Source organism: Hyaloscypha bicolor (genome assembly GCF_002865645.1).
Source record: "Hyaloscypha bicolor E unplaced genomic scaffold K444scaffold_86, whole genome shotgun sequence".
Lineage (NCBI taxonomy): Eukaryota > Fungi > Ascomycota > Leotiomycetes > Helotiales > Hyaloscyphaceae > Hyaloscypha > Hyaloscypha bicolor.
The window spans coordinates 78,939-95,758 of NW_020194588.1; the positions used below are offsets into that span (position 1 = coordinate 78,939).

Sequence of the window (16,820 nt, forward strand, 5' to 3'; positions counted from 1 at the left end):
TATAAACAGGAAACGCGATAGGATCGCTTATGCCACTCTAGTAGGGATATATTTAATACTTAATACCCTTCTTTTCTGAGTATACGAATAATAGATAATTAGAACCGTAATAGAAGGTCATGTAATAGGGTTAAGAACCGGTACTAGATAATATAGGACTTAAATTAATTAATAATTCGGGGATTAGATGTGATGTGGGCAAACGTACTATATTACAATGCTTAAAGTATAACTAGAACCACTATACGACAAGTGCTCAGTTAGTCTTATTTAATATACTGTATCTGTGGTTAATTTGCATTTCTAACAAATTTTGCGTTACTATTCCAGAAACATGTTACTAATGGGTTATTAAACTACTATCTGCTATCTAGAAATAATGGGAATTAGCAAAATAACTAGATTTTCTGACGATTAAATCCATATCATAATATGCTATGCATACCGTAGCCCGAACCCGAAAACCAATTACAGAAGTTCGGTGGAATAGAATTAGCTCTCTTCGTTAGATCAAGTTTAGTCGGACTAGGTGCTAAATCAGGGCCGGATATAGGGGTGGGAAGTAAGCTTATTCGTGGAACAAGCTTCTCTTAAAGGGCTAAATCTGTATATAATAACCCTAGGAGCAGATAAAGGAGTATATACGGCATATTTTTGTTAGTATTAATACTTCCTTTCGTGTGTTACTATTATTACATTCACCTTATATGCGGAACCCTTCTACTCACCCATCACGCGAATCCTTTGGCTATATAGAATCCACTTTTGGGGCGAAGCATACTGCTAGGCCGTCGACCGTGTGCGAACTATTACTAAAGGAGACAGGATTTACAGTGCTAAGGCGTAAGCGAAATGTAGAGGAGCCAGAATATGCCTTCGGTTAGGAAGATTAGTGGTGGTATACGAAAGGGATTATGGGAGTTGAGTCAAGGCGCCTCAAGATGGGGATAATAATTACTCCACTTATGCTTCTCGTGGCAAGGGCCACATGTTATGCCTTTAATGTTCAGCATGTATAAGGTCTCCATTTTGGACCCCGTTAAGGAATCTTTCCCTGCGGAGAATCAATCCTATTGAGCTGGCTAACAGAGTGTGCAATTCCTAGTCTCGGGGATTACGGACCCACGTTATGTCTGCGGAGAGGGCAGACAGGCGGTGATCTCCCTCTCCTGTTTCATTTCTCAATCCCTCTCAGCCACCGAGCCATTCACCCTTTCACAATCTTGTGTCCCCTTCCTCTTCTGATAGCATCTTGGTACAGCTAGTACCTTCTTCCCTATATATTCCGCCGGATTTACTGCAAATGGTACGTGCTCGTTTGCATATGCTCAGCGAACAAAGTGTTGAGGGGCTCGGAGGCTGATCGCAAGCTTGACATTTTCCTCACCCCCGCCGACACTGCCTTACCGGACCCGCGAGCACGACTGGTCCAATGTACTTGTCATTGGAGAACACAAACAGAATCCTGATGAGGATCGATCTGCAAAAACACCATCTGCTCCATAGACGCTCGAAAGCGCTAGCGAAACGGATGCGTCAGCCTCAGACCGAAATATTTTTGATGTTGATGATCTGACCAAAAGGGTCAGAACAGCTCCATGCGTGTCACAGACGACTTGCTATGAATCATCAGTTGTGAGTCTCAAGGGGCAATTTATGAGCTATGGAGCTTACAACAGCTTGGTCCAGTGAGTATTGTTCAAGTCAACAATGTGAACTGTTTCTTTTTCTTCGCAGATTACACTGATAAGGATTGATAGTGATGCTCAATGATATTGATTATCTAACAGTGTGAATGCTGTTGTTGCAAGTAGAAATTCAGGGTTCAGTAAGCAATTGGTAGATAAGAAGGAGAGAGTCTACTTCGTACGAGGTCCTACGATTTGAAGGAGTTCCCGACATCGTGGCGACGAGTCAAGGGATAGGCTTGCAGGAGCAAGACAAGTCCGATATCATCACCCAATACTGAAAAGCCAGTTACATCTTGTCCATTCATCTTCGACATAGAAGGTAAATTCTGGAGTAGGTTGGATCGCCATCCACTGCCTACCATATCTCGTAAGATCATTTCCGAGAAAGTCTCCTAAAGAATGTGTGGCATTTCCTACATCACGTTTGATCGCAGATGTACTGCCATGCCAGTTTTTGTCCACAAGTTAATATCCTACCAGGAATAACGAAATCCTAGACCATACGTTCAAGAACGAGATCAGACTAACTCGATATCATGATCTACCTCATCAGAATCAAGACCCTTATACGCCTCTTCTTCCATTAAGCCGTTAACATATATATCGCCAACTAGTTAATACCTCTCTCTAGCAGGCCGAAGAATAAAGAGTCTGTCTGCCCCTTCGAATACGGCTACTAAATCTCCTTCTTTGGCTTAGTACATAGCACTGCAGACCCGGCCATTCTCGGTAACGGATAGTAAACGGCCATATATCAATTCACGTTTTGACATGTCCTCGTAAGCTCTTCGCTCTTTATAAGTAATAGGTCTGCCCGGGTGGTACGAATCAAGCTCGATTACCTTACTGAGCTATACTACGAGTTCTTGGATCTGAGTATCCCACTGCTTTAATTCTGGAACTACATTAGACAAGTCAAGGTCTATACTATGGTAGTATATTCTAATAATATTGACCTTATATCGGAAATAGGATAAAAAAGCAAAAGCAAAACTCTCCTTAACGGAAAGTTTACCTTATAGAGGCAGAGACTAATTTGGCAGGGCAGTAATAGTACGGGGAAAACGAGCCGTATTCTGAACTATAGTCCCGAGATACTAGAACACTCTGAGGAAGCAGGTCTACCTATAAGAAATATATTAGATTTACGGTAAATCTATGTGTCCGCCAAAGACTAAGTCACTAAGAAATATAACGGAAGTAGTTATTAAAATACGGTTAATAAAGCTGCCTTTAAGAACTAAGATAATAGAGTTAAGAAGAAATCGAGGAGGCCGTCTAAGGCCAGAAGTTCGGGGATATAAAATATATTTATTAGGTATAATACTAAGTAGCAATAGTAAAGAAAATAGCCTAAGCTCCTATAAGGGACTTAATATAATAGTAGTAGGATCTAAGTCCTCGGATTAATCCTCAGAATATGCTTTACTGCCTACCTAGCGGCAAGTATAGGCTAGAATTTACAGAGTTAAATCGATCTATAGTATTCGGACCGAGGTATTATAAAAGACGCACTTTATACTAATAGAGTAATCTGAAGTAATACCCAGCCTTATAATATTACTAGAGATAGCTAATAGACTAAAAACTCGATTGTACGGGTCCCAGTAATACTAAGATTCATACCATAACATATTCAATAATAATGATAGTCTAATACCGAGCCATTTCGCCTCCTTCTACTATTTTCGTATATACCATAAGAAGTAGATAGAGCCCTTAATTTAATATAAGTTTTTAATTAAGTTCCCGGTATTTTCTTGCCAGAAACTAGTAAAATAATTAGCTACTTTTTCGGGGATTAGATCTAGATTAGAAAGTACGGGAATTATTACAATAGTATCCCAGGATAATAATAATAAACCGCAAAGCATTACGATTTCTTCGTTAAGTAGCTATTCTTAAATAATCCATAATTAGTATAACCATTCGCTATATACTACTTGGAATAATAATCTCTATTCCTATACCATATATTTTCCCTCGTTAAAGTAGCCCTCTTGGAATTCTTCTGGTAAGATCATTACAGGAAACTCTGCTTTTTTCGGATATATTTAGTATAGATAGCCGGCCTAATAAATCAGATTATAGTCGTCGGTGAAGTGTTCGTATTAGCGATATAATAAGTTAATCCCGTACTTTTCCTTCTCCTTATCTAAGGTAGCAGGCCCCAAATAAGTTATTACCCGGGCTATATTTCGATATATGTCTCCTATTAGTACTACCTGGTGGTTCTTCTCCTCTCCTTCTTAGTTAATACAGATCTGGTCAATCCAGAAAATCTTGCTCATTATCTCCCCTGCTTCCCAGAGATTATACAGGGCAGCTTGAATATTCTTTATAAGAGGGGTATATCCAAGTGCGTATCCGTTTTCGTCGAGGACAATAGTATTAGAATATTGTTCTGGATTTCCCTATATATAAGAGAGCGCTTGATATCCGCCTTTAGAGACACTAATTTGCTAGAGAGTATATTTGATTCTTGCCTTCGTACCATGCAGTTTTAGGGTACGTATCTTGTCTGGTCCCTCAAGCGTCTCGTAAACATATCATAAAAGCTGTTTTAGAAGAGGCTTGGGATTCTGTAATCCTTGGTCATTATCGACCGTTCCTACCGGTCCGGTTGTAGTTCCTTTTCCCTTGTCTGCGTCATATAGTAATACTTCTAAGCCATCTCCAAGTTTCGAGCGGCAATGATTCTTTGGGTTGCGACGAGGCATCATTGTCTTGTACAGGGCGTCGATAATGAGCAGTGTGTCAAAAAAGTAATTAAGGTATTCCGAATATTCATGAATATTCATGATTAGCTTGAATAGAATATAATTACCGCAATGCTTAAATAATTTAATTAGATTAGAATATATAATCATGAATATTCATAATACTTTGATTACTCTGCACGTGACTATAGCACGTAATACTCTAGCCTAATTAAGTAGAGATCTCGCTCTAGTGTCTCCTTAGCGCCACCTCGCTGCCTAATTAGTGGGTTAAAAGCCTTCCAAAGACGATGCTAGATCGGGAGCCATACCTAATTAGGTTAGTATATCACGTGAGATAGTCACGTGTATAGTAATCAAAGTATTCATGAATATTCATGATTACCTCAATTAGAATCTGATTAGAATATAATTAGTGGGTATTTTTGATAAATAAATTAGATTACTAGCCAGTATTCTAATCTAATCTATTCATTTGACACACTGATAATGAGGAAGATAGGTGTCTAAGCTGGGAATAATCGAGACAACGGCTCATGGTACGACCGAAGAGAGATAACACGGCGCTCAAAACCGATTAGGCTGCACAGATGAGTGCGAAGCAAGCCTAACGCGGCTCAAGCAACTTGAGCGTTAGGCTACTGCTCAAGAGTGAAAGGTATGACACGGAGATAGCGCTATTGAGAGTTCTCTGCAGCGGTCGATCCAAACTCGGCGGTCTGAACGAAGAATGATTGAAGTCCGCGAGGCTGAAAGCACTGCTGTGTCCGCAAGTTGTTCCGGTCAGGATTTGCAGGTCGGAGCTTCGATGGAAGACCCAACGCAGCTTGCTTCCTTTCCTCGTCAGCATCGCATTCCGGCGGAAAATTGATCTTGTTCATGCATGATCGCCACGCGGATCTGTACCCCAGATCAAAGCGAGATGATTTTGGTTGGTGCGAAACCAACCCCGCACGCCCCACAATATTTACGCTGTAATTTCAATTATGTAATCATTCGCACAGGATGCACCAGGTGCGGTGGGGCTGGTGTGTGTGGCTGACCCGTCAGCGAGCGAACACCAGATCAGCGCCGGCTTCTCACCAACAATCGAAAGAATTATTTACCCAATCGGTCGTGGGGGTGGAGAGATAAACTGCCAGCACTGAATGCCGATGGGAAGCGCTGTTTGATAGATCAATGTTTGAAGACAAAATGAGGACTTAGCCGGAGCCTTTTGTAGTGTGACACGTTGCGCGGCATTATCATGCTGCATCTCTTCAAACTGGCGAAATGTCAAGAAGAGCAGATTGTAACCCTGCCGTTTATGACCTCTTCCGCAACACGCGCCACTTCTGGCTCTGAGTCTGCCTCTGACTCTAGCTCTAGTTCTTGCTCATCTGGCTCTGGCTCATCTGCCTCTAGTGCAGCACTCTTACGCTTCCGACCACGGTTTCCCTTGCCCTTGATGACCTCCTTCGCAGCACGCGCTGCTCGTGCCACCTCGATGTCCTCAAAGCTCATCACCTTCGCCTTCCCTAGGACGATTGACCTGGTTGATCGACGAACCTTAGCTTCGTTGTTCATTCTGGTCAACATCGGCTTCCGCCTTGAACTCTTCTGAAAATTTCTGGTCAGCCACTTTGTCAAGACGCTACGAGTAGAGTCTACGCTAGAATGATTCTGGCTAGCTGCCTCTGTCCCTACAGCTACTCTAATTAGATTACTACATTCCGGCCAATATTTTAATACATCTACACACGTACGGAGATATAACCGGAATAACAGGAACTCATATCTTCACAATCGGCTTCAGCATGGCTGTGACAGATCCGCAAAGCGCCGAGGGATACAGTATATTTTTTTTGGTTCTTTTTTTCGCTATCCTGCAGCTGGGACGACGTGTCCCTCGCGGCCCCATTCCTTTACGTACCTACGCAGGCCGCTTTATCTTTTTACACACTTCAACCTGACCAAGGGCGTACTATTTAAGAAGAAATAATGAACGGTTAATCATTTATAAAGTAGACAAGCCTAACACAGAATTATCCCTCCAAACCATATGCTGTGCCAGATTCCCAGTATATAGTCATTCAAAAAACACGAATGTTAGCCTGTTATCGTGATATGTAGCCTTTCTGAACCATTCCAATCCCTACTCTTTTATACTCGTTTTTGTTTCCCCCTCTCGGTCTTACAATCAACGTGTGATACTCCGACAGACCCTCCGAACCCGTCCTCCCCACAACAACACCTCGTTCGGAGAGAAAGTCTGCCTTCCCCTCGACGTTATACATAATCCATCCCCTTTTCGTTTCATACGAATCCAATATATCGCGACGTACCGCCTCCGACTCTGCCTTTTCCATCTCTTTCAAATGGCAATCCTGAAACTCCCATACATTAGTGACTAAGGCTTGCTTGTCCTTTTCGTCGAAATTAAGGTTCTTAAACAAGTCCAACTTACCAAAATCGACGTTTACAAACTTGATGCCTCCAGTGTATGCCATCCAGGACCATGATGGCACATCGCGAGATTTGTACTCAATCCGCTCCATTATACTCTGCGGGTCAGACCGTTGCCAAAGAAGATTTCTGTAGAGGTATAAACCAAAGATACCGTAATTTTCTTCACAATACAGAGCTCTTGCGATACGAGCTGCTAGCCCAGATAACGCAATAGCTCTATCGGTACATTCAGAGAGGTTACGCTCTGAGTAACCCTTTAAAAGATCCTGAAGGAAAAGTAGAGTAGCCCCGAATCCTGACCCAAAAAGTAATCTCGGAAATTCTGGATCGAGTTTGAAATGCTTCACGCTACGTGGTAGGCTAATGGGGGAAACATGAATTAGAATGTATCATGTCCAAAGATATGCATACAGTACTTACCACTTCAACTGAGTCAGATCTTCGCAGTATACCCCTTTACCACATTCCCAATACATTTGATTTTTGCCGAAATGGATAGTTCGGCGAGACAAGAACCTTTCTTGCATGACCCATGCGCGAGTATTGAGCCGAGCGTTCTCCACCTCGTTATCGAAATCAGCTATGTCAGTGCCGATATAGACTCGCCGGCCTGAGTCATCCTGAACATAAACATGCTCGCCAATATTCCGCCCAAGGAATCCCGCATGCGAATCATCAGCCGATGTTGCAGCGATTGTGTAGTAAGCCAAAGTATAGACGTCTTCCATCATCTTGGATTCTTCTTCCCAATCTCCCCCGTTTCCTTGGATAATACAGAGCGAGTCAATCCAAAGATACTTTACGTCAAGGCGTCGAACCACCTCGATGGCGTCTCGAAAAGTCAGTGGCAGATCAGTGATCTTGAATCCTTCTTGACGCTTGCTAATACTCTCCGGGGTTGTACAATATGGCGGCACCTTATCGTCCTTAGGCTCGCCAGTATTCTTCAGGGCTGTGCAATGTAGCGGCACCTCATTGTCCTTAGGGTCACCCCAACAATGGGACAAAGCAACATATTTCTCACCGCCGATTTCCTCACTTGGAACGAGCTTCAGGACGTCCGGGTTATAATCTGGATCATCCGGATCACCGACGTAGAGAAACCTTGTCGTAATTTTCCGTCATAGTGCTTTTTGCAATTATCATGAGACTTGTCACACCATTGAAGCCATTCGCGAAGTAGTGCAAAACGCAAAGGACTTCCCGCTGCGGGCAATACTGGGAAGCTGATCTGGGTTTGGTTGTTAGGCCCTTTTGCTGACCCTGAGAAAGAACATTTAGCAAGCTGTGTCTCACAAAATGTGTGTGAATCGAAGATCTCGGGTTGGCGCGGCGGGTCTTTTGCGGGTGCAGAATTGCAGATGACTAATTGGCCACAAGCCTGCCAGCCACAAATCGGCCAGCCACAAGATCTGCCAGCCAAACCTGTCGGCGACATACCTGTTGGCAGCAAACCTGTCGGCCACAAACTTGATCAGAAGGCAGACCTTCAGTTTCCTCGATTCCTATCTTTTACAGTAATATCTTCTCTTATAGACTAATCATACAATAGCATACTGTAGAGGAAGTCTTCCATCTTTCAGAATTAATTGTTCACATCTAGGATTTCTCGCAGTGAAGGAATCACCACATTTCTTCTAGTCCATCTTCCCATATATATCCCCCCAGATTGATGTCCCCAGATTAACTTCCCCAGATTAGAATCCCCAAATGTATCTGCTTAATAATCTGCCCACATTGATTTCCCCTGATTAACCTCCCCTGATTAACCTCCCAGATTGACCTCCCCTTCATCTCCCCAAAATAAATTATCAAATGCATCTGCCCAAGAATCCTCCCCAGATTGACACCCAGATTAGTCTCCCCCAAGTACATCTCCGCATCTGCCCAGATTAGTCTCCACAGCTTGACCTCCCCGGATTAGTCTGCCTCTATATACACCTCACTTCTAATGCATGTCGTTGCCCCCACTATCGCCAAAAGTGACAAAGACACGGACAAGCTCAGGATAGATAGCCTGAACCGTCTCGGCTAGTGCATGCAAGCTGGGAAGCTTTTTTGAATTGTTGAAGCTTTACAGCTATGAGCGAAATCGGTGTCCTACTCGTCGCAGACTTAAAGCGGTAATTAAGCGCACGGGCCAGCGAAACGCAGTACGGATTAAGTTTTATCCGCACATGATACTTCAGGGGACCCGACACAAACCATTGCTTGAATCAGGCAGTAAGGCAGAAATGAAAAGGCGACGCAGCCTCTATTTATTGTGCCACAAGCGATTATCCCAGCTCTCAGCAGGCACCCTTTTCCACGATGCTACGATGATTTCCAGCTGAGGTACTTCTCCCCAGAGAAAAGCACACATCCAAACTGTACTCTGTTAGCTGACTTTCTCCAGCTTCCCCGCCATATGCTCCTGTCCCTCCTTCCCAAGCTTGCTTGACAGCGCGATGTATCCTGCCCGAACGAATAGTCCTCCACGCCCACCAACAAGAAGACATTACTTAGGCCTAGTGAAACCAGGTGTAAATTTGCCGCCGGCGCAAATACAGTTTGAAGAGGCGAATCCAATTCCCGTCGCCAAAGCACCAACATCGCTTTCAGCGTCAAACGAAGAATTACCTACAAAGGGGTCTTTGACGCAGCTCCTCTGTTCCCGATGTCAGACGATTCAGAAGAGGATGGATGACACAGCTCGGCGTCGCCATTATATGTGGACCGAGGTGTTCTCTTGGTCTTCGCTGCGACAATCGCGTTGTGACGTGTGTCGAGTCATATATCAAGGGCTGAATGAGTTGATTGCGGGTTACATTCCAGACGATTCTCAGTACTACGTCTGCTTCGGCCGGCGTTTCACGGTTCACTTATATCATATTCCACAAGATGCATACCCGCCTTCATGGGAAATATCCAGCAGCATCAAATTCTTCTGCAATCCTGGTGAGATTAAATTCATCCTTAAGATGCCGATATGTCTGATGGTGATCCCATAGCTGTTCCATGTCCTTGGGGAATTTTTTCTTCCTCACTAGTTCCCGACCCCAGAACTGCTAGGCTTGGATCCTTCGCTCTAGCATCCTCTTGGATTAAAAAGTGTGGATTAAGCCATTCTTGTGTAGTTCCACGTGACTCCCAACTACCAAGTCGTGTTCTTGATATTGGTACGAAATCCGACCGAATCCGCCTTTTCAAGACCAATGGACTGGTCGGCAGGTACACCTGCTTGAGCCACTGCTGGGGTGGTAAACAAATATTGAGGACAACCAAGGACAATATAAAGAGTCATCTCGTATCAATACCGTGGAACGACATTCCCAGGACGTTCCAAGATGCCATCATATTTGTCTGGCAGCTCGGTGTCCAATATCTCTGGATTGATTCTCTTTGCATCATCCAGGATAATATTGATGATTGGGTACGAGAGTCGGCGGCCATGTGCGACATATACGAGAATTCCTGGCTGACCATTGCGGCAACATCAGCGTCAGATGCACAGACAGGCCTCTATCTGAGAGACGGGAATGAGTTCTTCGATGTCTGCAATACCACGTCTACTGGCGCTGAATATCGAGTTCTGGCTTGCAGAAGTTATCCACACCCAGAGCACACCAAACGGTGGTTTCGAAATGACCGTTGGCCTCTACTGGAAAGAGGGTGGGTCTTCCAAGAACGTCTGATATCTCCAAGAGTCCTGCATATTTGCCGATCTGAAATGATTTGGGAGTGCAAAGAAGAGATGGTATGCGAATGCGGCGAAAGTCGACCGATGGGAAAAGAGGAATATTATCAATCACTAAAGCAGCCTTCTTTAACGAAACTACTCAAGCAGTGGCAAAACTTAGTTGAAGCGTACTCCTGGCTCAAGCTATCGTTTGAGTCGGATAAGCTGCCCGCCCTCTCTGGGTTAGCTAATCAAATGGCTAGACTTAGACCTGACGCCAAATACCTAGCGGGCTTGTGGAGTGACTCTTTGGAGCTGGATTTATTATGGATAAATGCTCGTATCGGGTCCGAATACGGAAAACTGGACAGCAGATCTTCTTTGTGGCGAGCGCCGTCATGGTCATGGGCAGCTTTAAATGCACCGATTATCTTTCCTCTGAGCAACACTCACTACTCTCAACATGATATAAACCGAGGCGAAATGGTCGAGTCTTACTTCGCCATATTGGATGCGCAAACCTGCCTGGCCACAAGTGATCCCACGGGCCAAGTTAAGAGTGCTCGACTCACAATATGTGGCTCGCTATTCGACGCAACCCTCTGGATTGACAAACAATTCAGTAACCCCGAAATGTTTCTGCTTTCTATCGATTCAGTAGGGAAGAAAGTTCTACAGCGCCACAATGTTCCGGACCGAGTGCTCTTCGATGACCCTTATGACCCATTACACCTCGGCAGTGAAACAAACTGCTCCGGGGAAGGGATATCCTGTATGCGCATGGCGCGTGTAAGACACAGACATTACTTTCCGTACCAAGAAGTGGTAGAGTTTGAGTATGCCCTTGCTATGTACCGCAAAAGTGAGTCGACTGACTACAAGCGTGTTGGAATGGTTGTCCAGGAGCGGGCTTCGGAGTTGGCTGAGGATTTGATTAACCCTTCCGGGATGTGGCAAAACTGGCCAAGCTACTTTGCCGCCGGTGGACTGCAACGTACAATTGCCATTGTGTAGGGTGTTTCTGAACAGGATATTTCTCTTTGTGCTGCATCTTATACAGTATCTAGACAAACCCTAATTGGATCCTGTACTGCATTAATATCTCTATCTGATATTCACAAGTCAAACCTCAGCATGAGACCCTCACACATAGCAGGTAATGCTTACGTATCACAAAATTAGAACGCAAAGACCGTATAAGAAGAGTTCCCAAAGCTACTGTAGAACGCTGCTACAAAAACGCGAAAAAGAATTCTGAGTCAGGTGCACTGACTAATTGAGATGATGTCCTAGTGGCTGATCACTGCAATTTTGCCACAGTACCACGCTCTGACTGTCCTCCCAAATGGGCCAGGATATGAAAGTACCTTTCAATACCGTGGTCCATGTTCAAACCGACTTCTTGCACAGCTGTAAGATAGTAAGGTAGATTCTTCAATCATACATTCCTGTTGTCTCTTGCCCTTTGGTTGATAAATAGATGCTAAGGCAGATGTTTCTATTATGTCGTAGAATGGCAAGGAGGCGTTCTATTCTACTTTACTGCTTGATGTTAGTAGCTGGCAATTGTGATGGGTATTTCAAGGTATCAGCAAGTAACATATACGGATAAATATTAATCCGCACCGACTTTAGCTGGTTCGTGCGTTTAAATTATGCGTTGAGTGTTTAAAGAGCAGGACACCAGTTTCGCTCATAGCTATACCACGTATTTAGTATCGAAGAAATTGTAGAGGCGGGGAGTACGTACACTATTGTCTCAGCTGATCTTGAATACACGGATAATAGGAAAGGTGACGGGCCTGCAAGTGCAGACCAACGCTCACCTCTACGTACGTACTCGGTCAGTTAATCACTTGAGATATCCGATAAATTATTTTTCGCATTGAGGTATGCATTAGTGTAAGCAACTTCCCCTATAGTATCGAGGGCGAAAAGTGCAAATCGCTTAATTCGATTCGCACTTTTATCGCACCTCCCGAAACTCACATACAAGCCATTAACTATCCGTTATCCGCCGCACCGACCATAAACAGATAATAATTCAAAAGAAGAAATCCACCTTTAATTCTAATAATGTGCTTGAGCTTAATTTTATACCCTATAATCTAGATAGAAATCACGTAATAGAAGCTTTAAAATCAAATATATTAATATTATTTTCCTCAAACTCGTCTCTATTAAAGTTATAAAAATATATATAATATATATTAACTAATCTATTATATTAATGGCTTTAGAAAACCATCAAAATCACGTGTTCAAATACTTTATATATTACTAGGCTCTCTCCCGGTTTCTTTCTTTTATTAATATATAATACGGATCGAGATAGTGAGCTTTTATTATAAAACACTTTTCGCAAATATCGAAATCCCCACTATTATAAACTCAATAATAATAATAAGTATCTTTATCCGAGATACCTAAAATACAAACGTCGCAAAATTTAATCTGCTTATTATTAGGAACCAAATTCAGTATAGGAGGTAACTCGTCTTCTTAAATAATTATGCCTTTTTCTTTATACTTTTAAAGGACAAGGTCGGCGATTTCGGGATACCTAGTCCTTCTTGCCCACTATAAAAGAGTCCGACCGAAATTATCTGGGATATTTAAGGCATTACTTTGGAATAAGAGAAGCGCTAGCTTTTCTTTATATCCTGTTCTTGCTATAATAAATAATAGTATCGAGTTATAATAGTTTACTAAATTAATATTAACTCGGTTTATACTAAGTAAGAGTTTAATATTAGTATTATTTCCACTCTTAGTAGCATATAATAGCGGCGTCCGACTAGTATTATACTTCGAGTCCACGTTAACCTTCTCTATTACGAGCAGAAGCTTAATAATACCGCCGTACTCGTTCCTAGTAACGTATAATAGCGGTATCCGACCACGACTATCCTTCGATTTCACGTTAACCTTCTCTGTGGCGAGTAATAGCTTAATAATACCTTCGTGCCCGTTTATAGCAGCCCATAATAGCGCCATCTGACCATATTCATTATCCTTTGAGTCGGCATTAACCTTTTCTCTCGCGAGCAGTAGCTAGACAATACCCTCGTGCCCGTTCCCAGCAGCCTATAATAGCGGCGTCTGACTATATTCATTATCCTTCAAGTCAGCATTAACCTTCTCTATCACGAGCAGTAGCTAAATAATGCCCTCGTACCCGTTTATAGCAGCGGCCCACAGCGGCATCCAGCTATTATAATTCTTCGAGTCGGCATTAACCTTCTCTATCGCGAGTAGTAGCTAAATAACGCCCTCGTGCCCGTTCGCAGCAGCGGCCCACAGTGGCGTCCAGCCGTTATAACTCTTTGAGTCAGCATTAACCTTCTCTATCGCGAGCAGCAGCTAAATAATACCCTCGTGCCCGTTTATAGCAGCCCACAATAGCGGCATCTGGCCACGTGTGTCCTTCGAGTCAGTATTAACCTTCTCTATATTAAGTAATAGCTAGACAATGGCCTTAACCCCAAAGTATACTACTAAATACAGTTCTATTATATCCTTTGAGAATCTTTAGCTATACTCCGTGTCTAATAAGTACCTCTTCTTAGCTAGTAACCCTTAATTTAATACCCCTACTTGGGCTTTTCTCTCGAGAAAGCTAATAACTTCTGGGATTAATATAGAAGCCTCCCGAGTATAATATCCCCAGTTATGTGCTACGTAGTCATATAGCTTATTAAATTAAAGGCATTATTCAAATTCCTTGTTATTTTCGCAAATTCCACTTTTAAAGTTATTAAATAAGAGATAGGTAATACAGACTATTATAATATTAGTTTCTATATTAGGGAACTAATATTTCTATATTCGCTTAAAGTATTCTTGTATTATATAGTATACTAAGCGAATAATATTACTTTCTTTATTAACTATAACTAATCTAGCATATACTGAGACCATGTCTTCTACTTAATATAGATTCTCTTTATTAAGTTGCGGCTCTTTAGGCTCTATAGTAAGGGCATACTTAAGTTCAGACGTAATTAGCGGCCTCTTTATACAGGTAATTCATAAGAGGACCTGCTTCGCAAGCTTTTCTTTATCTAAAAGTTAGCCTTTGATTCTCTTTATAATATCCTTATACGCGTAGTTATATACTTCGAATCCAGAAGAGAGCTTTTTTAAAGCGGTACGGATAGCCTTTAGGGATTTTTTCCCTTTTAATAAATCAAGATAAAGCTATATAAGTAAGAACCTAACGGGTATAAGCGCTAGTTACTAAGATTATGGATTATACACATCCTATTAATTACCTTAATAATACTAATCTTGATTTTGTCTTATAAATCCGAACTATAAAGCACACATCCGGGCAGCTATAATATATAACTATCTAAGTACCGCCATATATCTTAATTACTTGCCCGGATCTCTAACCGCAAGCCTTTATTAAACTCTTTAGTAATTTCCGGAATAAACCTCGAGATTATAAAGAGATTTGCGCTAGTCTTAGTTTAGAGGCCAAATATCTCTAATAGGAACCTCTTATAATAGCTATAAGATACTTAATACTTATTAAACGTATTAATAATAATAAAGACTCGAGAAAATAAGATAGTTATGGCCTAGAGAGATCCAGAAATTGTATTAAAAAATAGCCATGTCCGTTTAGTCTTATATTAGTTATAAAGCTTTTTTATAATACCTAGTAAAGATAGCTGGCTCTTAGCTAGTTATTTTAGTAAGCTTGTAAGCAAGTCATTAATTTTCTGCTTGTCTTAATACCGGAAGTTATAGTAGATATATATAATTCTAATAGTCGGGTTATTAGAAAACCGTATAGTGAGCTCTTCTACTATAATTAATGTGAGAATTATCTTCCTAGCGCCAGGAATTCCTAGATAGAATAATTTCTATTTATCTATTTCTCGCCAGGATTAGTACTCTGTAAAGTCAAGAAGCCACTAGCTAGTTTCTTCTTATTACTAAGTAATAAAGTCATTTTACTAAGAAGCATAATTAATTAAGGTAAGCTAGTCAAGGATAGCTTAATGCCCTTAATCTTCTTGGTACTATATTAACTTAATCACGTTATCTCGCGTAAGTCATTTATTAAATACAGTTAGGAAGCTAATATTAGTACTAATATAACTCCGTAGCTTCTCGATATCTTCTGGCTTCTAGTTAAGCCTTTTTTATACCCTTATAATTCTCTTACTAATACTCCCACTTTCAGAACCAAGCTCGCTATTTTTATCTAGTATTTATTATAGCTTGTCGAGAATATTTCGGTAACCTTTATTAATATCTTCCAAGTCTCTCTCCTAGTTATTATTAAGCTCTCGATTTAGAAAGGTAATATCGGTATCCTAAAGAATAATTAAGAGAGTTCTAATCCTATTTAAATATAACTATTAGTAGTAATTAAACTATTACTTAAATCACGTACTTATCTATAATAGCCTTAAATTAACTTGAAGTATCCACGAACTCTTTCCGGATCTTATTAGCTAGCTAGATTACCGCGAGAAAATCACTAATACTAAAGCTAAAGCTTATTATAATATTAAGTATAGCTCTATTATACAGGCGGGATAGTGAGTTGAGAGAAAGTAAAGAATAAGAGAAGATTACTTTACTAGTATTATAAATATATAGTTATCTGTACTTAGCCCCACAATACTAAATCCACTACTTCTTGGGGCTAGACTTATTAGCCACATTAGGCGGGGCTAACTTTAGTTAGTACTATAGGCTAAGGTGCCATCACGTGTAATTATCTATAGGATTATAGTAATAACTAGCCTAATATTCGCACTAAAACCTGCCTATTCTGCATACTCGGGAATAATTTTAATTAAAGTTAGAAAAGGCCGATTTTTTTAATATTATTATATGCTAGTATACGGGTCTTATACGGTCACGTAATATCCATTCCGCCACGCCAAAAAAAACAGGAATACTAAAAAAACAGATAGGTACTTTAACTTAAAGTATCTTAAAATCTATATATACCTTAATATTTCTTATAATTTTTATAAGTTATATTCTATAGTTACTCTCGGACTTCGTAAACTCTAATTATATTCACATTATGGCCCTTATACCTAATTTATAAAGGGTCTCCGTTTATAGTATAATAGACTTCCTTTACTATAGCTTTACTACCAAGCCTATCCTACCCCTAAGACTTTATAAAGAAATCTTACCCAAAGCTTTAAGCCTTACCCCTATATAAAATATCGTAATTAGCCCTATAACTACTATACGAAAAGTATAATAGCGGGCAAACTCACGTAAGGTTACTATGCAGATTAGTATCTCGGCTAGCAATTTTGGCTT

At 41.3% G+C, this 16,820-nt stretch overlaps 4 protein-coding genes across 4 annotated transcripts; 1 reads left to right on the top strand and 3 right to left on the bottom strand.

The window, feature by feature from the left end:
- Positions 1–6,397: 6,397 nt before the first annotated feature.
- On the bottom strand, positions 6,398–8,435 carry K444DRAFT_663783 (HET-domain-containing protein; the record flags this gene model as incomplete). Its single annotated transcript, XM_024886876.1, has 7 exons — positions 6,398–6,777; positions 6,858–7,219; positions 7,280–7,963; positions 8,020–8,122; positions 8,156–8,240; positions 8,300–8,364; positions 8,417–8,435. 7 exons carry the CDS (start codon positions 8,433–8,435, stop codon positions 6,707–6,709), a joined length of 1,389 nt encoding a protein of 462 aa, XP_024736246.1. The 3' UTR covers positions 6,398–6,706.
- K444DRAFT_613323 (uncharacterized protein) lies at positions 6,438–6,727 on the bottom strand. The gene has a single exon (XM_024880323.1). The coding sequence runs from the start codon at positions 6,685–6,687 to the stop codon at positions 6,508–6,510; it is 180 nt and encodes a 59-aa protein (XP_024736247.1). The 5' UTR covers positions 6,688–6,727; the 3' UTR covers positions 6,438–6,507.
- A 660-nt stretch (positions 8,436–9,095) lies between the features above and the next one.
- K444DRAFT_663784 (HET-domain-containing protein) lies at positions 9,096–11,641 on the top strand. Its single transcript, XM_024886877.1, has 3 exons — positions 9,096–9,193; positions 9,255–9,796; positions 9,850–11,641. The coding sequence occupies exons 2-3, from the start codon at positions 9,307–9,309 to the stop codon at positions 11,529–11,531; spliced, it is 2,172 nt and encodes a 723-aa protein (XP_024736248.1). The 5' UTR covers positions 9,096–9,193; positions 9,255–9,306; the 3' UTR covers positions 11,532–11,641.
- A 1,456-nt stretch (positions 11,642–13,097) lies between these two features.
- Positions 13,098–13,880, bottom strand: K444DRAFT_530224 (ankyrin; the record flags this gene model as incomplete). The annotated part of the gene is made up of 2 exons (XM_024874885.1): positions 13,098–13,571; positions 13,788–13,880. Coding segments are annotated over 2 exons (567 nt in total), but the record flags the coding sequence as incomplete, so codon positions are not given.
- Positions 13,881–16,820: the final 2,940 nt, after the last annotated feature.